The sequence below is a fragment of the Pseudochaenichthys georgianus genome, chromosome 1, assembly GCF_902827115.2.
Source record: "Pseudochaenichthys georgianus chromosome 1, fPseGeo1.2, whole genome shotgun sequence".
Lineage (NCBI taxonomy): Eukaryota > Metazoa > Chordata > Actinopteri > Perciformes > Channichthyidae > Pseudochaenichthys > Pseudochaenichthys georgianus.
The window spans coordinates 416,252-440,389 of NC_047503.1; the positions used below are offsets into that span (position 1 = coordinate 416,252).

A 24,138-nucleotide genomic window follows, 5' to 3' on the forward strand; every position below is an offset into this window, starting at 1 on the left:
GTACGGTGTTTAGTCACCCTCTGACAAAACGTTTTCTACGGGGAGCACAGAGACTCAGACATGTGTCACGCGCTTTCGCGCCTCAATGGGGTTTTGGCTTAGTGTTACGCACACTGAGTAAAGCTCCTTTTGAACCTTTAGATCAGGTTCCCCTGAAGTTCTTGTCAAGCTGCTCTTGGCTCTGACATCAGCTAAAGGGTGAGTGATGTGTCTGCTCTCTCTGTGGCTCCGTCATGTCTCCAGATCCAAGGAGCTGTTTTGCGCCCTAACCTGGCTTTTATGCCAAAGGTGATCACAAGCTCTTTTAGATCGAGAGGGATCACTTTGGATGGTTTCTTCCCTCCTCCTCACACATCAGAGGAGGAAGCCACATCTCATCTCCTCCGTCCCGTGCGCGCGCTGTCATGTTATATTGCACGCACAGCCACGTTGCGCAAGTCTCAGCGCCTGTTTGTGCATTACAGAGAGCACTCAATAGGGCAGCCTCTGTCGGCACAGCCTCTGTCGGCACAGCGCCTGTGTGAGGCTGTGTCACAGGCGTATGTCTACTCTGGGGTGGATCCCCCAGAAAACATCAAAGCGCACAGCACCAGAGGAATTTCAACCTCTATGGCGTTGCATGGAGGAATGCCAGTGGAAGACATTTGCAATGCTGCATCTTGGTCTTCCCCCTGTTCTTTTATTCGTTTTTATTTGAGGGATGTCTCCCATTCCTCTCTTACACATTCAGTACTGAGTGTTCTGTCAGATTGAGTAATGTCAGGGACTAAACGGCGTGCCCTCTCTCCTGCCTATCGGTAGTCAGAGAGCTGCCCCTTTTGCCCCTCTTTTATAGGTTTAACAAGTGGGATTTGTTTATCTCTACTTTTTTTAAACGACGGGTATTCACCTTAATTCCCTTAAAGAGAATATTCATTTGGAATAATGCTATATTTCCAGGGACTGTGATGCTCCTTTCTTTTTCGCATGGGTTATTAATTGAGTAGATGGGTTTTGTGCTTCTGGTTACGGACGGACCAGTGGGGCGTGGACTACATTCTGCTTCGCCCTTAACCCAATAGCAATAGCCTTAGATGGCGAAGCCTCATACAAAATAAAACTGAGGTTACGTACTGTAACCCAGCTTCTATGAGTATAGGCGCAGCCCTCTAAGGTTCGGGCCCCACTGGCTCCGCGAATAACTGAAGAAAAGCTGTTTGTGTGGGAGCAGTTGGACGGGCCTTCTTCCTATTTATACGGAAGTGAGGCCGGAGGTGGGGCCCACGTCATAGGTGGATTAAGTCTGTCAGTGCTGCACACGTGCAGAGGGATTACCCAATAGCGATAGCCTTAGAGGGCTGCGCCTATACTCATAGAAGCTGGGTTACAGTACGTAACCTCAGGTCCCTAGTTTAGGTTTCATGTTATGTGTTTAGATCGGTTAAAAAGTACGTTTCCTGCCTTGTCTGTTTTCCCGCTGTTGTGATTGTTGTTTAGAGTATAGGTGAGGTCCTGATAATTTATTCCGGTAAATTACTCTGACCTACTAACTGACCTGACCGAAGTTACTGAGTCTATGTAAGTTTACTGCTTGGCTCAGATCCACCAACGTCAGCAAGATCTCACCTCTACTAACTCCCCGAAGAACCAGGTTCAATTAACTGCTGTTTCTATTCAGACAACTCTTTTTAATCTGTTTAAGCGATCCCGAAGGATTTTGGTATCAGTAAATGGGGTGTGTTCCTACCTAAACATGAGTGTGGCAGGGTGCAGTCTTACCTTTGAAGCAGGAGAGGAGAGCACAGATTTTCTTTTTAGTTGTCCCAATCCAAAAGGTGAGATCAGTTTATTTGAAGAAAAATAGGTCCAAACCAATACAGAGTCTTTACCTTTTACACATTATAATCATACAAAACATATCATGCTGGGGTTATATTTTTGTACGTAATAATTACGCCTTCCAGGTAGAGTCTAACCATTAGTTATAATATCCTGTACGTCCTAACAATGTCTTCCAGGTAGATCTAACCATTAGTTATAATATCCTGTACGTCCTAACAACGTCTTCCAGGTAGAGTCTAACCATTAGTTATAATATCCTGTACGTCCTAAAAATGTCTTCCAGGTAGAGTCTAACTATTAGTTATATGTATCCTGTACGTCCTAACAACGTCTTCCAGGTAGAGTCTAACTATTAGTTATATGTATCCTGTACGTCCTAACAACGTCTTCCAGGTAGAGTCTAACCATTAGTTATATGTATCCTGTACGTCCTAACAACGTCTTCCAGGTAGAGTCTAACCATTAGTTATAATATCCTGTACGTCCTAACAATGTCTTCCAGGTAGAGTCTAACCATTAGTTATAATATCCTGTACGTCCTAACAACGTCTTCCAGGTAGAGTCTAACCATTAGTTATATGTATCCTGTACGTCCTAACAACGTCTTCCAGGTAGAGCTAACCATTAGTTATATGTATCCTGTACGTCAGGGGTCGGCAACAGGCGGACCGCGGTCCGGATCCGGACCCAGACGCCGACCTATACGGACCCGGAGCTATAATCAATACATTAATAGGGACGCTGATTTGGGTGACTTGTGTAATTCGTGGAGAACAGAAGAGTTTTCGTTTTGGGGGTGGGGGGGAGGGAGTCAGTCCGACAGACGGACAACTTCTCACTTCAAAAAAGAAGAAGAAATCTAGACCGCACAAATAATTAAACAAGCGAGTACCTGTTTTTCCTGGCCAAGGACAGGTTCATGAACACAACACGAGCGTAACGTGTCTTCACGTGGTATATGTCTCGTCTGAAAGGAGTGCTGAGCACCGGAACGCCGCTCCAGCCCTTACAATATTGCAGTACCCATAAGGGTACACATGCCGCAGTGTTTGCGTGGCTGTGTCTATAGTTGTAAGCACAGTGGCGATCTGTTGTTATTAGCATCTGGTTAGCTAGCTATGCTAACGAATTTAAAGAGCTTTTCTACAACCAGGTGGAAGAGAGCTATCTCCTGAGAGGCTCAAATAACCTCAGCTCAGTGAGGTTAAGGCACACCTTGATATGATCATTATAGTTATTAATGAGACTAAATGAAAAACAGGTATAAAATACTATATGACAGCAACAAAAAAGTTGTTAAAAATAACAAGGATAGAGTAAAAGGGGAGTGATTTGTAAAATATCCAAAAAGGAAAATATGCTACAGTTCTGTTTCATATGGGTGCTGAGAGATGTATCCATAGATCTCATAATGTTGCTCTCAAAGTGCACCACATTGATGCATTTAACTTCAATATTTAAACATTACACATATCCACAGTATTTAAGTAATGTTAATTGACAATAAATATTGTTGTTTTTGAATTGTACTTTCTTTCTTTGATTGATTGATTGATTGATTGATATACTTTATTAATCCCCGTGGGGAAATTGTTTCTCTGCATTTGACCCATCCTGTGTTAGGAGCAGTGGGCAGCCATTTTGAACAGCGCCCGGGGAGCAGTGTAGGGAACGGTGCCTTGCTCAGTATATGTCTCGACTGACAGGGGTGCAGTTCTGACGGAGAGCACCAGAACGCCACTCCAGCACTTCAGAAATTGCAGTACCGATAAGTCCATACACATGCCGCAGTTTCTGCGTGTCTGTGTCTAGTTGAAAGCCCAGTGGCGATCTGCTCATCTGTCATACAGTCAATAACTGTGTTGTTATCATTAGCATCTGGTTAGCTAGCTATGCTAACGAATATAAGAAGCTTTTTCTACTACCAGTGAGGTAAAGGCACATCTTTATATGATCATTATAGTTATAAAAAAAATAAGATAATAAAGTAAACAGGTATAAAATACTATATGACAGTTATTAATAAAGAAGAATACAGTTTGAAAGGGGAGTGATTTGTCAAATATCCATAAATTAAAAGAAAATCTGCTTACAGTTGTGTTTGGGTGTTGAGAGATGTGTCCATAGATCTCCTAATGTTGCTCTCAAAGTGCACCAGATTGATGCTTTTAACTTCAACATTTAAAAAAAATCTTCCCAGGGAAGCACGCCACACCCTGCACGTGCATGCATACGCGAGTCATGGTGAGATATCTGGATTAAGAGGTTGCTTTTTCTTTGCACAGCATGAAATGAATGTGCTGTGATTTTAGTTTTTTTAAGCAGAGGTCAATAATTTGTACGGCCCTCTGAGGATATTGTAAACATTGAAATGGCCCTTGAGAGGAAAAAGGTTCCCCACCCCTGCTCTAAATCGTGCATTTGGTTCCACGCCCTTGTACAGCTCTAACACATTCTGTCTCATAGCAATCTTAACCAAAAATGAGCTTTTCATATGTAAAATGTTTTTTTATATATATTTTTTTGATTAATTGAGTTGCAGGGACGTTTCTTTACCCAATTTTCTTAACTTAATAATTAGAACATCACCTGTTACGTATTAAGTATGCTGCTGGTATTATTACTTTCAGTATCATAAATATGTTTGTGTGCAAACTTAAATGTGTGTGTGTGTTTCTATTCATCAATTACATTGAACCTCCTGTATGTTGTGTACTTGTATGTGTAGGTGCGTGTAGACGGATTAACAGGGAACATTCAGTTTGACCAGTACGGGAAGAGGATCAACTACTCAGTGACAGTGATGGAGCTGAAGAACAATGGCCCTGTTAAGGTAACTGAACAACCAATTTGCAATATGAATACTTTCAAAGCTGTAACTGTGTGGTATGTAACCATATGTGTGTGTGTTTATGTGTGTTCTTAGATTGGCTATTGGAACGAGGTGGATAAAATGGTGGTGACAAAGTCAGACCTTTACCCCAATGATACCATGGGAATGGAAAACAAGACAGTCATTGTCTCGACGATCCTGGTAATAAACTAATGAATGACATTCAATGTGAATGTGCAGGGAAACTGCAGAAACACTCAATATTGAAACCGCCACAAAGCTACCAATGTTGCCTATCATTTCTCACTTCCTGAAAAAAGAACATACTGTTTCCTATATGATAGTGAGGCTAGTGGTGTGTGTGTGTGTGTGTGTGTGTGTGTGTGTGTGTGTGTGTGTGTGTGTGTGTGTGTGTGTGTGTGTGTGTGTGTGTGTGTGTGTGTGTGTGTGTGTGTGTGTGTGTGTGTGTGTGTGTGTGTGTGTGTGTGTGTGTGTGTGTGTGTGTGTGTGTGTGTGTGTGTGTGCGTGCGTGTCTGTCTGTGTCTGTGTGTAGGAAGCCCCCTACGTCATGATGAAGAAGAATTCCGAGCAGTTTCAAGACAATGACCGTTATGAAGGTATAACTTATCAATTGTATGTTGTGTGTGGGTGTCTGTACATTCTGTAATTACATTCTAAATGCATTTCATTTACTTTGTTTACTCGATATTTGAGTTGAGTTTATGCCAAAGGGCTTGTCAATATTCTCGGGTGCTTGTCTAACACGTCTGATGTGTCTCTTTGTGCATGTGTGGTTTTTTTGGACTGATGCTAGGTTATTGCGTAGATTTGGCTGCAGAGATTGCAAAGCATTGTGGTATACGCTACCAGCTCAGGATTGTGGGGGATGGCAAATACGGAGCGAGAGATGCAGAAACCAAGATCTGGAATGGTATGGTTGGAGAGCTGGTGTATGGGGTAAGCAATGAAATGTTTGTTTTCATGTTGGAACCAGAAGTGGAGAATGTTGTGTTTGGTGAAGCTCCAGATGTCTCCATTGTCATTTGAAAGACCTGACTGTTATGAGATCACCGTCCGCTACTTAATGTGCTTTTTGCCATACTTCCCATTGGGACACACTCATGCACTAAAAACAGCATACTCTATATAATTTGAGACACAGCATCAGTCTTTCTTTTTACTTGGACCAGCTATTGGCAAGGAGCATGCTGGGCAGTGTTACAGCATTAGGTCCTTAGTTCCCCTGGTGGGGAAACATAAATAAAGCCAACTGTCACTCTGTCTTTTTGTTTCTAACAGAAAGCAGATATCGCAATTGCTCCTCTGACCATCACTCTTGTTCGTGAAGAAGTGATAGATTTCTCCAAACCATTCATGTCTTTGGGAATCTCCATCATGATCAAGAAGCCGCAGAAATCCAAACCAGGAGTCTTCTCCTTTCTGGACCCACTCGCCTATGAAATCTGGATGTGCATTGTCTTCGCCTATATAGGAGTTAGTGTGGTTCTCTTTCTGGTAAGTCAGACTGCTTATCTGTATTTATGTGTTTTTGTATTCCTACCAGAACTCTACGGTAATGTCAACATGGTGGTCATACTTTTCAGATGTGGCTATGTAATATACATTGAAATGTTGTCTGATGTATTACCATGGTTTCTGTTTACTTTATTTTGCCAATATCTTAACTACACAAGGCAAAGACTAGTGTCTTCGTAATTTGTAAGGATAAGTGTACTACATACTTTGCATTTTTGTTTTAAATCTTGGTTTCTTTTAAAGGTCTCCTATCATGCAAAATGCACTTTTGTATGTCTTTTATACATAAATGTGTGTCAGGGAAATCAAAAAGGGTCAGAAAACAAAACCCTCTCTTTTCCTCCATACCCACATCTCTAAAAATGGGGACGGAGGTAATCCAGATGTACATCCAATATGACGTAATATTGTAAATGTGGGCTGGCTTTACACCCACGGTCCTATCAGAAACGTTGCTGTATCAGAAACAATGCACGACGTGTTTTGGAAGTAATATGGTCTGTGTTTACATTAGCAAGCATTGCTAACACTCAGAGCTAACCTGTACTGGAGAGAGTATGTGTAAAGAAGCAGGATATAAAATGTACTGTCCTTGTGGTAAGCCCACGAGAGAAAAAGCATTTGAGCAGAAATAATCCTTGATGTGGTTTGGAACATGATATGGTGTTTAATCACGGCAGCATTTAGCTGAGTTTCTGCTGGCAGAGAGGAGACCTCACTGCTTGCCTTGCTGTGCTCCAAAGGGCGTGGGGCCAGCAGCTACTGACCCAGAATCAGCACTTCTCTAATGCCCCTTTTCAACCAAACCGGTTCTAGAGCCGGTTCTGGGCTAAAGCCTGATTAAGCTCTGGTCCTTCCTGTTTCCACCGCAGCAGAGCCGCCTCTAAGCACCAACAAACTGTTCTTAGCTGGCCCCACTCGGCTGCCCGGCAAGAACAAAGAACCAATACTTCACGCTTACGTCGGAAGGGGCGAGATTAACCTGAGCAATAACAGTTAGTGGCGAGTACGGCAAATACAAGTTGTAACAAGCAGTAGCGCTGAGAAAAGTGACTAGAACGTGACCACACACTTGGAAAAAAACACACACTTTAAAAGTCAGGCCACACTAACCAGGCTTAGTGTGATTCTGTTTATGTTTACCTTACTTTGACCATCCGTTCTCTGTTATTGATCATTGTGGAGAGCAGGCAGACGTTTTCCTGTTGTTTTGTACTACAGCAGCTCAAGGTTCAAGGTTCTTTATTTAATCATACAAACATAGCTACAGTGTAGTTATGCCAATGAAATGCTTAGGTCACAGGCTTCTCCAACAGTGCAACACAAAACACAGATACATAGAAAAATATAGTAAATGCAAAAAGAAAAATTGTTGAAAAAAGTGAAATAGTGCAATAATAGTCTACATGCAAGTTATTGGAATATGATATATTAGGAAAATAGATAAATACTTTCTAAGTAGTTAAATAATTTTAAAGTAGCAGCCAGATGACTATTTTGGATATTGTTTCAACAGTTCAGGTGTTTAACAGATTTTGCTTCAGGTGTTTTACAGTCTTATTGCCTGTGGGATGAAACTATCCCTGAGTCTGGTGGTTTTAGTCCGGATTAGCCTTACGATTGAAGGCGGTGCAGCTGCCGTACCAGGCCGTGATGCAGCCAGTCAGGATCTTCTCTATGGTGCACCTGTAGACGGTCAAGATGCTCTCTATGGTGCACCTGTAGAAGTTGCAGAGTATCCTGGAGTCCATGTTGAACCTCCTCAGCCTGCGGAGGAAGAAGAGCCGCTGTCGAGCTGTTTTGGTGATGGTGGTGGTGTGAAAAGTCCCTGTCAGGTCCTCAGTGATGTGGACACAGAGGAACCTGAAGTTGCTGACTCTCTCCACCGTAGTCCCATTGATGGCGATGGGGGCGTGTCCCTCTCTCTGCTGCTTCCTGTAATCCACAATCAGCTCCTTGGTTTTGCTGACGTTGATTTTTGTCTTTTTGGGGACAGGAACGATGGTGGAGTGTTTGAGACATGTGGGGACTACAGACTGCAGCAGGGACCTGTTAAAGATGTATGTGAACACCTCTGCCAGCTGGACTGCACACACCCTGAGAACACGGCCAGGGATGCCATCAGGTCCAGGAGCCTTGTGTGGCTGATCATAACCGCTTTAAAGGATGTGCACACATCTGCCCTGTTTAAAGCAAAAGGTTAGGGCTCCTGGTCCCTCTGTGCCTCCACAGCCTGGCTGCTCTCGAAGCGAGCAAACAAACTGTTAAGCTCGTCTGGGAGAGACGCGCACACAGACACTCCCGCAGCACCCCACGCTGCTCCTTTGTAGTCTGTCATTGTTCTTAGTCCCGCCCACATGTTCTGGGCTTTACAGCCTTTGAAGTCAGATCCACCCTGTCTTTGTACTGTCTCTTTGCACTGCTGATAGCACTCTGGAGTACATACCTAGATTTGCTGTACTCCTCCAAATCTCCAGCTCTGTGTGCGATAGTGTGCGCTTTCAGCTTGCCACGCACTTCACCGTTTATACAGAGCTTTTGATTCGGGATTGTTCCTACAGAAACCTTCGGTACCACGTCATCGATGCATTTCCCAAGGTAGCAGATGACCGTGTGTTGATGTTGTTGTTGTCCTCAAACACACCCCACTCCATAGATTAAAAGCAATCCTGCAGTGCTGAATCTGACTCCTCACTCCATCGTTGTACTGTCCTTGTTACCTGTCTATCCCGTTTTAGTGTTGAGTTTTTAGCAGCAGCAGTGAGATGTGGTCTGATTTGCCGAAGGGAGGGCGAGGGAGAGCCGTATATCCATGTAGAAAAGGGGAATAAACATGGTCCAGTATGTTTCCCCCGCGCGTCGGGAAGCTGATGTGTTGGTAGTACTTTGGCAGGACCTTTTTCATGTTGGCGGTGTGAAAATCCCCGACCACAACGAACACGGCCTCTGGCCGTGAAGTCTCGGTCTTGTCGATAATCCCAAGCAGCTGATCAAGTGCATTGTCGGCGAGCAGCGGAATATACACTGCTGTGATCACAACAGATGTACATTCTCTCGGCAGGTGAAAAGCCCGGCATGTGATCATGAGGTGCTCTAAATGAGCAGAACAGTCCGAATAAATAATCCTCACATTTGTACCCCAGTTCTTATTTATCTTGACGCACACACCGCCACCTTTACTTTTCCCCGAGTTAACTGTCCAGTCCTGGCGAAAAATAGTGAATCCGTCAGGAACAATGGCGGAGTCCGGGATAGTGGGGTTTAGCCAAGTCTCGGTGAGAATGAACACGTTACATTACATGTCATTTTTTTACATTACAGTTCTTAATGTCCCGTTGAAAAGCAATCCGACTTCTGAGTTCATCTAGCTTATTTTCAATCGATTGAACATTAGCCAGAAAAATACTAGGAAGAGGGACCCCCGCTTGGTCTTCTTCTTGCATCTCTCAGGTAGGACAACAGGTAGCCATGGCGAATCTCCATTGTCTGTCGGTGGGCTATTGTCCACAAAGTTTCTGATGTGAAGAAGTTCCTCTCTGCTATATTGTATAGCAGAGTTGGTGCGGTCGGCTTGCATGTTAAAAGCAAACGACAAAAAGTAAATACACACAAACAAAATACGAAAAAGGGCAAAGTTGGAGAGGAACCAAAAGACAACCCCAGTGAGATGATAGTGAACTGTTCATGAACTTGTCATGAAAAGTTCATGGAATATCAGTGAACCATATTCATGAACAGCTCATAAACAGCTCATAACAAAGTTGATGAACTGTTCGTGAAATGGTCATGAACATTAAATGGCACTAGGGCAGTTCATGAACTACTCATGAAACTTCTGTGCTGGAATGGTTCATGAACAATTCATGGAATATGGTTTTAAGGCAAGGCAAGGCAAGGCAAGGCACGTTTATTTATAGAGCACTTTTCAACGCAAGGCAATTCAAAGTGATTTACAAAAAAAAAATGAAAGACATTAAGCATTAAAAAAGAAAAGCTAATCAAATAAACATTAAGGAAAAATACATGGATAAAAGTTACAGTGCAGTCTAAAATATAAATAGTTCAATTAAACATTACAAGAAAAAGTACATGGATAAAAGTTACAGTGCAGTTTAAGATATGAATAGTTCAATTAAAAGCAGCGACAAAAAGAAAAGTCTTCAGCCTGGATTTAAAAGTAGTAAGAGTTGCAGCGGACCTGCAGGTTTCTGGGAGTTTGTTCCAGATATTTGGAGCATAATAACTGAACGCTGCTTTACCATGTTTAGTTGTGACTCTGGGGACAGAAAGCTGACCAGTCCCTGAAGACCTGAGAGATCTGGATGGTTCATAGTTTAGCAGGAGGTCAGTAATGTATTTTGGGCCTAAACCATTCAGTGCTTTATAAACCAGCAGCAATATTTTTGAAATCTATTCTTTGATAAACCAGCAGCAATACCAGCAGCAATATTTTTAAATCTATTCTTTGACACATAGGAAGCCAGTGTAAAGACTTCAGAACAGGAGTGATGTGATCCACTTTCTTAGTGTTAGTGAGGACTCGAGCAGCGGCGTTCTGAATCAGCTGCAGCTTTCTAATAGATTTTTTATTGAGACCTGTGAAGACACCATTGCAGTAGTCGAGTCTACTGAAGATAAAAGCATGGACAAGTTTTTCCAAATCCTGCTGTGACATTAGTCTTTTAATCCTAGATATGTTCTTTAGGTGATAGTAGGCTGATTTAGTAACTGTTTTAATGTGACTGTTGAAACTCAGGTCAGAGTCCATGACTACACCTAGATTTCTGGCTTTATCTGTTGGTTTGAACATTGCAGACTGAAGCTCAGCGCTAACTTTTAAACGTTCTGCCTTGGCTCCAAAAACCATTACCTCAGTTTTATCTTTATTTAATTGGAGAAAGTTCTGACACATCCAGTCATTGATTTGTTCAATGCACTTACTCAGTGTTTGAATTGTAGCATAGTCTCCTGGTGAAATTGTTACGTAAATGTGTGTGTCATCTGCATGACACACACATATCTGAGCCAGTGGTAGCATGTAGATGTTAAAGAGAAGAGGCCCCAAGATGGAGCCTTGAGGAACCCCACATGTCATATTTGTCAACTCAGATGTGTATTTACCTATAGAAACAAAGTTGTTTCTATCCTTTAAGTAGGATTTAAACCAATTTAGAACTGTTTCCGAAAGTCCCACCCAGTTTTCCAGTCGGTCCAGTAATATGCTGTGGTCAACAGTGTCAAACGCAGCACTGAGATCTAATAATACTAACACTGAAGTTCTGCCACTGTCTGTGTTTAAGTGGATGTCGTTAAAGACCTTTACAAGAGCAGTCTCAGTGCTGTGGTTTGGACGAAAGCCTGACTGGAACACATCGAAACAACTATTTAAATGCAAGAAATTACTCAACTGTTGAAAAACAACTTTTTCAATGATTTTACCTAGAAATGGCAGGTTTGATATGGGCCTGTAATTGTTCATTACTGAAGCATCTAGATTATTCTTTTTTAAGAGCGGTTTAATGACTGCAGTTTTCAGGGCCTGTGGAAAAAGAGATTGAAGAGATTGTTTACTATATGAAGTAGTTCTGAGGCCATGCAAGGCAAAACATCTTTGAAAAATCGTGTTGGAATAATATCAAGGCAGCAGGAGGAGGGTTTCAGAAGTTGTATAATGTCCTCTAGGTTTTTATCATTAATCTGATGGAATTGTGTCATGATGTCTGAATTGAATTGAACACATTTGCTGTTCCTGATGCAGAGGCACTGACTGCTTGTCTGATTTTCTGAATTTTGTCAGTGAAAAAGGAGGCAAAATCATTGCACGCCCTGGTGGATAGAAATTCAGAGGCTACTGACACTGGGGGGTTAGTTAGTCTGTCGACGGTAGCAAACAAGGCACGTGCGTTGTTTTTGTTTTTGGTAATGATGTCAGAGAAGAATGATTGTCGTGCGTTTTTCAATTCCAAATTATAAAGGCCAAGTCTCTCTTTATAAATTTCAAAGTGAACCTGGAGATTTGTTTTTCGCCACCTGCGTTCAGCTTTTCGACATTCTCTTTTTTCTGTTTTAAAGGTCATGGCCTTTCTCCATGGACATATTTTCTTCCCAGTCACTTCCTTTACCTTAATTGGAGCAATGGCATCTATAACATTTTTAATTTTTGAATTAAAATGATCTACTAGCTCATTTACTGAGGTGTTAGCAGGGGCAAGTGTGGAAGAAAAATTCTGAGTAAACATTTCCCTAGTATTTTCAGTTAAACATCGCTTTGTGGTTACCTCTTTTTGAACACTTGTGTGAACAGAAATAGAGCTCTCAAAGAAAACACAGGAATGGTCAGACAGTGCAACATCAGTCACCACAACCTTAGAGATATTCAGACCCTTTGAGATAATTAAGTCCAGAGTGTGCCCCTTATTGTGCGTGGGCTCCGTCACATGCTGAGTCAGTCCATAGCTATCAAGAACACAAAACAGTTCTTTAGCCCCTCTGTCCTGGGGGTTGTCAACATGGATGTTAAAATCACCAACAATGACTAGACGGTCAAAGTCAATACACACTATAGACAGCAGTTCAGTAAAGTCATCAAAAAGCTTGCAAAGTATTTGGGTGGCCTATAGATATTTAGGAACAGAGCTCGAGAGGAGCATTTCAGCTGAAGGGCCACATATTCAAAATAATCAAAGTTCCCATACGATGTCTTCCTGCATTGAAGGGAATCATTGAACAGAATAGCAACTCCACCCCCTTTCTTATGCATTCTTTCCTGACTCATAAAACTAAAGTTGGGAGGGGTTGATTCGATAAGAACAGCTGCACTGTTATTTTGTTCAATCCAAGTTTCTGTTAAAAACATAAAATCAAGATTGTGCTCAGTGATAAAATCATTGATTACAAATGTTTTTCCTGCCAAAGACCTGACATTTAATAAAGCTAGTTTAAGTTCGTTAAACACACTATCAGTCATGTTTTTTGTAACAAGCTGTGGCTGACATGGAATCACTGCTAAATTAGATAAACTCACACAAACGTTTGAGTGCTTCCTGTATCTAAGATGATTCACCGCTCTTAATCTATTACCTATCAACACAGATATCGGCAAAGCTACTGGCAGGCAGGGCCCGGGCATGTCCTGGAAAGAGTTGAGAGTGCCATACGCCCTTGAGCCTGGACCCAGCACATATCAGTTTGCAGATTGTTTTGGTTTGGATGATTGTGGTAGGCATGGTGATGAAGCCGGGGGAGATGGTGCACATCTCTGCTTCGGTGATTTTGGTGGGCGTCGTTGAGGGGCGGGGGTAAAGGACATGCTGCCAGCCCTGCGTATCACCTTAGTCTGGTCTTTGAAATCCAGGAAGGAATCGGTGCCAGCCCTCTGTATCTCCTTCTTGTGTTCAACGATCTCCAGGATGGTGGGCGAGGGTGAAAGGGTGAACGGCGTATCCTCAGAGGCGTTGACAGGGGGGGGGGGGGTGACGGGCGGTGGGGACTCCTCTGTGTGTTTCATAGGTCTCCCATAATCAGAACATTCCTCAGGCGGGTGCAGTGATACTTCTTCAGGGTTTTCTGAGCGATGTGTTGTGTCTATCTCCTGTTTTGATTCCTCTTGCCGCTTGTCCTTGGCAGAGGGAACAGATTGATGACGCAGGCAGTTGAATATGTTAGAGATAAACAATTTCACTCCTGACTTGTTCAGGCAAACTCCATTTGCCTTGAAAAGATGTCTGCGGTCCCAGAAAAAGTTAAAATTGTCAATAAAATGCACAGCATGGTCAATACATGCAGTTGAAAGCCAGGTGTTCAGTGCAAACAATCTGCTGAATCTCTCCACTCCTCTTCTGACTGGCGGTAGAGGGCCACTGATGAACACCTCTGCATTTAGAGAGCTGGCAGTTTCCAACAGACATTTAAAGTCTTTTTTCAGCACTTCTGACTGTTGTTTCACAACATCATTTGTTCCAATGTGTAGTACCACATTCTTCACAGTCGGATGGTCAGCCCCAATATGCAGGATCTTCTCAGCCAAGTCAGAGACTGTATCCTTGGGAAAACAGAGTACTTTGGTGTTGTTCTTACTACACAGACCTTTTACATCTCTTACAGCAGAGTCACCCACAATCAGAGTTTCAGGCCCAGTCGTTAGCTTTCCCTCTAGCCTTTTGCTTTTGGAGTAGCTATTGGTCCTTACCCTGCTGTGTGAAGAGGACGGGTTATCCAGGTCATCAGAAAGAGATCTCCGGCTCTCGGTCAGTGGAGCGTATCTGTTCTGGATTGGCACACTTGGTGGTTTAGGAGGATTTTTTGTAATTCTCCCTTTAGCAGCTGTCCACTGCTGTTTAGGGGTTGAAGAGGCGCTCCTCCTGGGTGATAACAATGCAGGCCAGCCGGTCGCATCACATATTTCAGAGTGTTGGGCTCTGCCCGTTATCCGTCCTCCCAAATCCCATGAACATGATTTACTCTTAGGCTTTGCACCCAGAGAGTTCCAGGGAGGACCACCACTTGTAGATTTATTACCCGGTACACAGCCCTCCTGTTCCTTGGAATCCTTGTAGCTGCTAACTAGCTGTGAGTTAGCATACCCTTTTCCATTATTTTGCAACACTGGTAAAGTGGTGTCATTCCCACAACATAGTCCATTCACTTCCACGTTAACTTCCAACCGTTGCATTTTCATTTCCAGCACAGCTATCTTCTGTAGAAGTTTGTGGAAGTCATCTGTAGAGAACGGAGGCATTTTGCTACCAACTAGCTTAAGCTAAATAGCATGCAGTAGCCTACCAGGCTTTAGCTGTTGCTAGGCCACGCTACTGTAAGACTGGGGTCGCCGTAAAAATGTTGAAATATGGCTGAAAACCTCCGTCTATTTACGAAGATGAACTGTCCCAGTGATAGGTTAATGTCCAGGAGCCGCTGCTCGAAGTTTTCAGAGAATAAGAATAGGAAAATCAGCATAAAAAGTAAGCAGAGGCAGGAGCAAGCAGAAAAGTGTCTGCACTGTAAGAAAGATAAGCACACAGCTTATTTATGTTTTAGGCAGGTTCATGAACAATTCATGGAATGGAGTTTTCAGTGAGTGTGTAGGGATATTCAGTTTTCAACCAAGAACATATCAAGAATTGTTCATGAACATATCAAGAACTGTTCATAACAACTTCATGAACAGTTCATACCCAGTTACTGAATATAATTCAATGGCTGGCTATGAACTGTTCATGTACTGTTCATGTACATGAACTGTTCATGAACCATTGACTGTGGGTCAATTGGCAACCATAGAAAACAACAATTATGTCAATCACAATGGAACTTTACTCAAATTAACAAACAAACAAACATACATGTATACAGGTGGAGCACTACAATTAATCCTATCACTATTTGAAGCAGTTCTTGATACTCAGCTGCACAAAAAATGTTGTTACGGGTCCCAAAAGCTTGGGTACCACAGCAACAATAAATGATTTCTGTAGAAAACAGAAAAGTGCAGCAGCAATAATTATACACAGGATCCGGTTGATCGTCTGGATTGCTTCTTATTCAAAATTCAAAGTTACATTCAAATAGCTGAACTTTACAAACATCACATTTCTCCATTTAAGTTATCTGTCTGTCACAGTCAATTACTGTATCTCAAGGAGAAATTCAACATAGTCAATATAAATGATTACATTACATTGCATTTAGCTGACGCTTTTATCCAAAGCGACTTACAATAAGTGCGTTCGACCAACAAAATACAAACTTGAAGAAAACAGAATCATATAAGTACATCAGGTTTCATAGAGCAAAAACATTTCAAGTGCTACTCAACTGGCTTTAGGTAAGCCAGTCCATAAGTGCTTTGTTAATAGTTCTATTGCTCGAAGTGGAGTCGAAAGAGATGAGTTTTCAGTCTGGAAGGTGTGTAAGCTTTCTGCTGTCCTGATGTCAATGGGTGCTCATTCCACCATCTTGGAGCCTGGATAGCAAACCCACGTGTTTTTGCTGATGGGAACTTGGGTCCCCTTCGCAGTGAGGGTGCAGCGAGCCGTTTGGTTGATGCAGAGCGGAGTGCACGTGCTGGGGTGTACGGTTTAACCATGTCCTGGATGTAGGAAGCAGGGTTTCCGTTAGCCGGTAATTACCGGTTTTTAGCTGGTAACATTTATTAAAAACCGGTAAATTCAAAACCTGCCGGTCAAAATGTCTGGTAATAATTAGGGAGGCTCCGATCGATCGGCCGCCGGTCATTATCGGCCGATATTCACTCTTAATAGTTTGATCGGTGCTCTCTATAAAGGCCGATCAGGAGAGCTGGATCTGATCGATATGGACATAAACGCGAGTGAAGTGTAACCGGACGCGAGAGAGAGATCAGATCAGCTGCTGAGTCTGACGGAGACACGCAGCTCTGCATAATCACCTGAAGCCCCGCCCTCTGTTTAGTGAGCTGCAGGAGCTGCATGAGAAACTGACGGGCTGTCAGGAGAGAGAGGGAGGGAGAGAGGAAAAGAGAGGATCCGTTTCTCCCGTGTTATTCAAATGTATGTAAACTTTTGAATAATGTACTTCATCTACTACAAGTAGTTTGTTTGAATGTAATAATTATGTTGTTTGTTGTTTGTGGAATAATTTATTGAAAAATGAATCTGAATTTTTCGATCTGTTACGATTATAAACTGAAGCAATATAAAAATGAGCCCCGTGAACTGAGTTTTAAACTGAAGCATATCTGCTCATAGTCCGGTAATTACCTGCTCACGGAAACTCTGCTACACAACTCTTATTATTGAAATATGACCGGTAAGTTTCAAATTTGTCCGGTAAAATAAGTTTTGCCCGGACATTTGACCGGCGAGAAAAAATCCTAGCGGAAACCCTGGTAGGAAGGGCCAGATCCATTCGCAGCATGGTACGCAAGTATCATTGTCTTGAAGTGGATTCTAGCAGTTACCGGAAGCCAGTGGAGGGAGCGGAGGAGCGGCGTGGTGTGGGAGAATTTAGGAAGGTTGAAGACCAGACGAGCCGCTGCATTCTGGATGAGCTGCAGAGGTCGGATGGCACATGCAGGTAGACCAGCCAGGAGGGAGTTGCAGTAGTCTAGGCGTGAGATGACGAGAGCCTGGACCAGAACCTGCGTGGCTTTCTGGGTGAGCTGGGGACGCATCCTCCTGATGTTGTAAAGCGTGTATCTGCAGCAGCGGGTTGGAGCAGCTATGTTTGCAGTGAAGGACAGGTTGTTATCTATAAACACATAACGCTATCAAATAATACTTTCTATCAATATATCTATCTTTACCAAATATAACATATTATGGAGATCACAAAAATACACTGTCAATGTTAATAAACAAAAAACAAGGCAATGTGCCTGCAAGACTGCACTCAGGTAAACAAAACATATTACCCGTGCGCAGCAGCTAACCTGCCTGCGAGCCTTCGCCCAGGTCACATTTACCCAGGTGCGGCTGAAGCCCGCGAAAATGGCATCTATTGTTGCCGACAGTTTAGTATTTTTAAAATACCGTTACTATGTCAAACATGCTCAATACTTTCTGACACACTCTCCTAAACATCTCCAACATCATATCTAATTCACACAAGTTAACATTGATCATTGTCATTATGTACTGACCTGTAGAAAACAGAAAAGTAAGCAGCAATAATTATACACAGGATCCGGTTGATCGTCTGGATTGCTGAAATAAATACAGATAATGTTCAGTTTCAAATTCACTATTGTTTTGTTTTAAGATTAAAAGTTTTAAAAAAGAAAGAAATGTTCAAATAGTAGATGAATATTCAAGAGGTCTTTAAAATCATCACACTGATCATCAAAAGTTCATAAAATGCTCATGAATATTCCAAAATATTCTGAACTTGCCACAATCATCCAAAATTCATGAAATGCTCATAGTCATGAAAAGTTCATGAAATGCTCATGCAAACTTTTTGGGGTTTTAATTATAATGTTGTGATTGGCTGGATCATGAAAAGTTCATAAATTGCTCATAAAAGTCTGTCATGAGCAAAACAGGAACTTTATATGAATGAACAATGTTCATAAAGATTTCATGAACTGCTCTTTAAAATGGTTCATGAGCATTTTAAGAATGTTGGTTCATGAACATGACAAGTGAACATATAATGAGTTGTTCATGAATGTTTCATGAGTGCTCATGAACAGCTCATGAACTCCATCTCGCAGGGGAATGCGGCCATCTTTCACTGGCACATTTAACAATCAAGCTACCGGATGGAATCAATACATGGGCTACACAGGTTGTCATGTCCGACTATCACAAGTAGAATCATAATGAATAATACGCCGGTAAAATGTGCCTGTGGAAAATGGCTTATGCCACAATAGGATAGCAACAAGTAGTCAAGATAGTCGGATTAGCTTTGGTTGCTATGCTAACATCACCCATTTTATACCAGATAAACTTTCATAACAGCGTTGTGATGCCAAACAGCGTACATTCATACTGAAACACAATCACTTATGGGGATGGGGGATATTCATCAGCTGCTTGTGTGACAGTCAGACAGTGAAGACTTTACAGCGGCCGCTGCCGTGAGTTAACGGGAGAATAAACTCGACGAGCAGCACTGCAGCGGTCGGTAAATGCAGCTGAACCACATTAATAAACGATGAAACACGGCAAAAGTACAACGGTTGAGAAGTAGTTCTTAAATTTAATCTGGCTTCTAACGATTAAAAGAAACACGATCATTGACCTGACGCAGTCATTCATTGTTGTTGTTGTTGTTGTGAGTGGCGTTTGGGAGAAACGTAAACCAACGTAAACAGTGACATCATGACGCAGCAACGGCAGCACCAGTCGGGCTCTGAGTGGTGGAAACACAAGTGGTGCTACAGGGAAGAACCAGTTCAGCACCAGAAAATCACAAGAACAGATCTTGAACCGGAACCGGTTTGGTGGAAAAGGGGCATAACAGGGCTGAAACAGAGAGATCTGAGGGATGTCTAAAATGCATGATCTGTTTGGTATTTTGAGTAAAACACATCATAGACATGTTTTTTTATATATTTTTATATATCTGAGACCCATAATATATGCCTAAAAATAGCATGATAGGAGATCTTTAACTCCACCTTAGTGTAACGACTCAGATTGGTTGGAACCTCGACTGAGTCTAAAAAGAGTACTGGGTAACAGGTTTTACCCCCCGAAAGCCAAGAAGTTCCAGAAAAAACATAATGCTCTGCAAGGAGTGTGTGTGAGATGTGTTCCTATGAACGGAGCGCTATATCACCATGCAATCGAATGGAAAAGCGTTTTTACAGTGGAAACTACACAAAATAGAGAGGGGGGAGAATCTGTAGAATAAAGGATTCTATGTTCTTGCAGGTATCCAGATTTAGCCCCTATGAGTGGACACTAGAGGAGCCAGAGGACGGAGCGTTGCCACTAACAACCGAATCCACCAATGAGTTTGGGATCTTCAACTCCCTGTGGTTCTCTCTGGGGGCTTTCATGCGGCAGGGTTGTGACATATCACCAAGGTTGGTATCGCAGTTAAACCATTACAAACATTACTTGTGTAAGAGTGAAGGCATTTCTGAAATATATCATTTTGAACATGAATCCACAGTTTCAGAGGGCTTGTATTTATGAATCAAGTTGTATTGGATTGCTCTTTATTAACAGGATAATATGTTGTCAACTCTGATGAATATACATGAGGGTGAGCATGTCCTCTAATTTGTCACCCTGTTTTCTGCTCTGATGAAAGGCTTGTGCTTCCCTCATGTGTTGCATAGTTAGAACATAAAACAAATGTCCTGCTTTACTGCAGCATATCTTCGTATGTCTGTGCTGCAAACCCATCTCCAATGAGTTATGTGTATATGTAACAGTTTTGCATTTAAAAGTACACTTTGAATGATATGATCTAAACATAGGTGTTTTCAGATCAGTGCTTCTCAATCTCTTTTTACGTAAGGGACCACTTTTTATAATTTTAACATAACAATACCAGTACATAACAAATTAATTAATTCACATGTTGAACATATAACACCTGCAGGAAGCTGTTCATGTTAACATGCTTAATATGTGATATGAGACATTTTGAGCAATTATTTCCTGTAAAAGAAGCAACATATATGATGTATTTTATCATTTTATTGTAACTGATAGGAAATTCAGGGTTTTCCTCTCCCAACTCTTGACCATTGTTCTGTTAGCTCGTTGTTTGTTTTAACTGCATATTTTTATAATGCAGGAGAAGGCTGTTCGGCATTGGCAAATGGACTTAGTTTAGTTGTACTTTTAGTATAGTACACAACTTTGACACAATGGCCCTCATTTATAAAACATTGCGTGGGATTCATGTGAAAGGCTTGCGTAGGGACACAATACAGGAAGTACAAAAGTATTTTGTACACAAAAAAGCACACAGATATTCAGATTTATAAAACAGTGCGCACACACGTCCTACACCGGTTTCCCTTTATAAATCACAAAGAATGCGGAGCAGCTTTTGAGGGCTTCACATGACTGCCATGTTTGCCTATAAATGATCAATGAAATGTCCCTTATTAATATACATTTAGATATGTATATTAGCCAGAGATGGAGTACTCAAGACTCGTGCACTGATTGACGCGACTCGGACTTGGGTTGCGGTCGGATAGTTTAAAAATCAGCTCCTAAGTTCTAACCCTATCTCCTATTCCTTGACCTCTGAGTGAAACGTCACGGGGTTAAGGGATAGTGTATAGGAGAATTCAAAAGGACTTAGGAGAAGAGACTGTGGTACTTTAGAGAATCCGAATGCACTTTCACTATCCGACGTGTTTATGATAATAATAATTAATAATAATTCCTTACATTTATTATAGCACTTTTCCAGATGCTCAAAGCGCTTTACAAATACACATATATCATACATGCAATGGTCATGTACTGTGGACAATACTCACAGGAGCAAGTTCAGGTGAAGTGTCTTGCCCAAGGACACACCGGCTTTACAGACGCAGCAGCGGCGGGTTTCACCCCTTGATCTGATGATCATTGCACAGCGCACTGCGCCACACCGTCCATCTTCACGCCTTGAAGTCATCGAGGCGCTTTTACAAGTACACATTGGTATTATACATGTACTGTGGACAATACCCACAGGAGCAAATCCGGGTGAAGTGTCTTGCCCAAGGACACAACGGCCTGACGCAGTGGGGGCGGGAGCGGGTTTCGAACTGGAGTTCCCCAGCACCCCCCTTGATCTGATGATCAGATGCACAGACCACTGTGCACACAGCGGACGTCATGAATGTGCGTCTGCTGCTGTGGGGAAACTATGGAAACTACAGTTTTCTATACAGCGGACTACAACATGGATGTTTAATAAGGACGAGGGACTACTGTGAACTCATCTAGAGACTCTGCACCGTGCTCTGATGCTGCTGCTTTGCTTTATGAACGTGGACAACAGAGAAACAGATTCTTCAGGACCAAAGTTGGAATTGAAATACAAAAGTGAAACGTATGCTCGTCACCCTCTCCCTCCGGTCCACATTAATACAAATGATCCCAATACGTATGATTGTATGAACTATGAAAAGATCTTAAAATCAATACAAATGTATTTATTATAAACGTTAGTCCTTAACATCTATCACTGTGTATATCACCATTCAAACTTCTTTTAAAAGTTGAACAAACCCCACACAGCTCAGTAAAGACTGTGAAATGTCGACTTTATTTGATCATTTCAGTGAAAACTAACGTTCATATTTCTCTTTTTGATTATAATACTGATGAACGTTCAGAACAAAGCACTTTGGCAACTTACCACATACGTTTTAAAAAGCTTAATAAGCACCGTAACTTCCATGATATAATTTCTCTGTCATAATCGTTTGTGTCCGTGAACGGCCGATTGTTGTGTGACGTCAAATGCTGCGGCTGCAATGCATTGTGGGGCAGCATTTTCTCCTCTCCTTTCGGTTAGGTAGTTTGAAACCTCCTTTCCTATCATCTAGAGAATTGGAACGGCACTTATATTGGCTGCCACTGCGGGACTTCCGGGTCATTTCACTCCGTTAGGAAGGTTCCTAAGCTAAATGGACTATTCGACTGCAGCCTTGGACTCGTGAATTCTCGCGCAGGATGACTTGGACTCGGACTCGTGAATGTTTCCCCCCACGATGACTCGGACTCGACTTGTACATTGCTGCTCCGAATTGGACTCGGACTCGAGCAAGTTTTCTCTGGAGTCTGATGTCCTCTGTCCTGGCGTGTGCACCTGCGAGGCAAGTTCACGGACTGTGCCCCGCTATTCCAGTCTAAAGATGTCTAGAGACACACCCTGCATCGTGCTGTATGCTTTCACACATTCTGCTTCCACATGGGAAAAGAGCAGCGCAAAATGCTCGTTATGTGGAAACAAGATTGAAGAGAAGGCTCCGTAACACATTACTCTAAGGATCAAGTGCAGACATATAGGCTGTCTTGGACACTATCATCAGAGTAACGTGATCTAATCAATAAATAAAGATTCAGCCGATAACACGAAAGCACATGGCTACTTAACATGCAGAATGATGTCATTGTGCATGCTAAGTAGCCTTGTGCTTTCTGCACTAACCGGTAAAAGTTCCTTCAAAATAAGAGTCCCGATCTTATTACTATCAAAATAAAAGTGCACAACAAAAACTTTACCATAGGAAAATATTGACATACAAATATAATCACTTCTCTAAAAGGTAACTCATTTTAAATATAGTTTATTTATATATAATAATAATAATAATTAAAACTGCGGCCACAGACGTGCACGCAGTTGTGGGCGGGCCTTCGCGTCCGAGCGCCTGTAGGGGAGGGTCGCCGGTCGTTCCGGCGTCAAGCAGACGCGCGCGTGTCCTCCGAAATGAGCCATTCCTCATTTCTCAAACGTTCGGGTCCCGGACTCCCAGGTCTTCCGGCAGCGACCGGGAAACGTATGTGGGCTCGCCGCCTGAAAGGAAAACACATTTCTGCAAAGGTTCGTCGACGATCGATTATCGCGGAGGCTGTCTGGAGGAGCCTTAACCATGGCGTGCGGTGCAGTGGGTTGTGCAGACGTTCTGCCCTAGACCGTTTGTTTACTCGATAGACGCATCTCCTCTGGATATTAGGCCATGTATGTTCCATACCAGTGGAGTTTGCTTTTTGTTGTTGTGTTTATTGATCAAAAAGCAAACCTTCAATACAGCTGTTATGTGGTCAAGGTAAGTAAAGTAATGATTGAAGCTGTGTATTGGTTAATATTAGCGTATGACTTCACAAAACGCTACAGCATTTCAGAAAACGCCGCAGCATTTCAGAAAACACCACAGCATTTTACATTCGACGGAAAGGGTATTCCTTTAGGGAGAACACTTCTTGTTTATGATTGGACAGAGCCAGCCAGAAAAGCACTGCTGTGATTGGTTGTTTTTGCTGCCAGTGAAGAAATGACGCTTCGTGATTGGTCAAGGTCCGACAGCGCAATATGTCCCAACCGGTCCCTCCCAACACATCAGCCGTTAGCACACACTCAGAGCTCACAGCTCCTCAAATCTGTTCAGAAACTGGACAAAAGTTAAACATATACAAACCACAGACTGTCTATGTCATGGCGAATACAGTCGCTGCTTTATTTATGTCTGTATGACGTTGTTGTTAGTTTAGCTTGATGGATGCGATTCCAATCTGAAAACACACATTTTAAAAGCTTTTCACCTGCCGTCTTGTCTGCAGACTTGTCAAAGCATTAATTCATGGTTTTTACTAACCGTTATCAGTATGTAGTTACTTCGGCATCACTTTGAAACGTGTATTACAATTGAATCACCCTCAAATATGTTCATTTTGTTGTAGTTGGTATCTCCCATAGGATTTACATGGAGATACTTCCCGCCCCCTCTCCAGCGCGTCTTGTTTGAATGACAGGAGCAAACACAGCTGACAGCCGCG

General features: G+C 42.3%; 1 protein-coding gene across 6 annotated transcripts in view; it reads left to right on the forward strand.

Annotated features, from left to right (window-relative positions):
• Positions 1 to 24,138, forward strand: part of LOC117455313 (glutamate receptor 2-like) — a 186,024-nt gene that overhangs the window by 96,406 nt on the left and 65,480 nt on the right. For all 6 annotated transcript variants that reach the window (XR_004553080.2, XR_004553081.2, XM_034094784.2 and 3 more), the window contains exons 9-14: positions 4,550 to 4,654; positions 4,748 to 4,855; positions 5,208 to 5,271; positions 5,469 to 5,611; positions 5,954 to 6,169; positions 19,549 to 19,703. Coding sequence is in view for 4 of the 6 variants with exons in the window: in XM_034094784.2 (XP_033950675.1) it covers positions 4,550 to 4,654; positions 4,748 to 4,855; positions 5,208 to 5,271; positions 5,469 to 5,611; positions 5,954 to 6,169; positions 19,549 to 19,703 (791 nt within the window). In the remaining 2 variants the exon portion in view is untranslated. The remainder of the gene's footprint in view (positions 1 to 4,549; positions 4,655 to 4,747; positions 4,856 to 5,207; positions 5,272 to 5,468; positions 5,612 to 5,953; positions 6,170 to 19,548; positions 19,704 to 24,138) is intronic.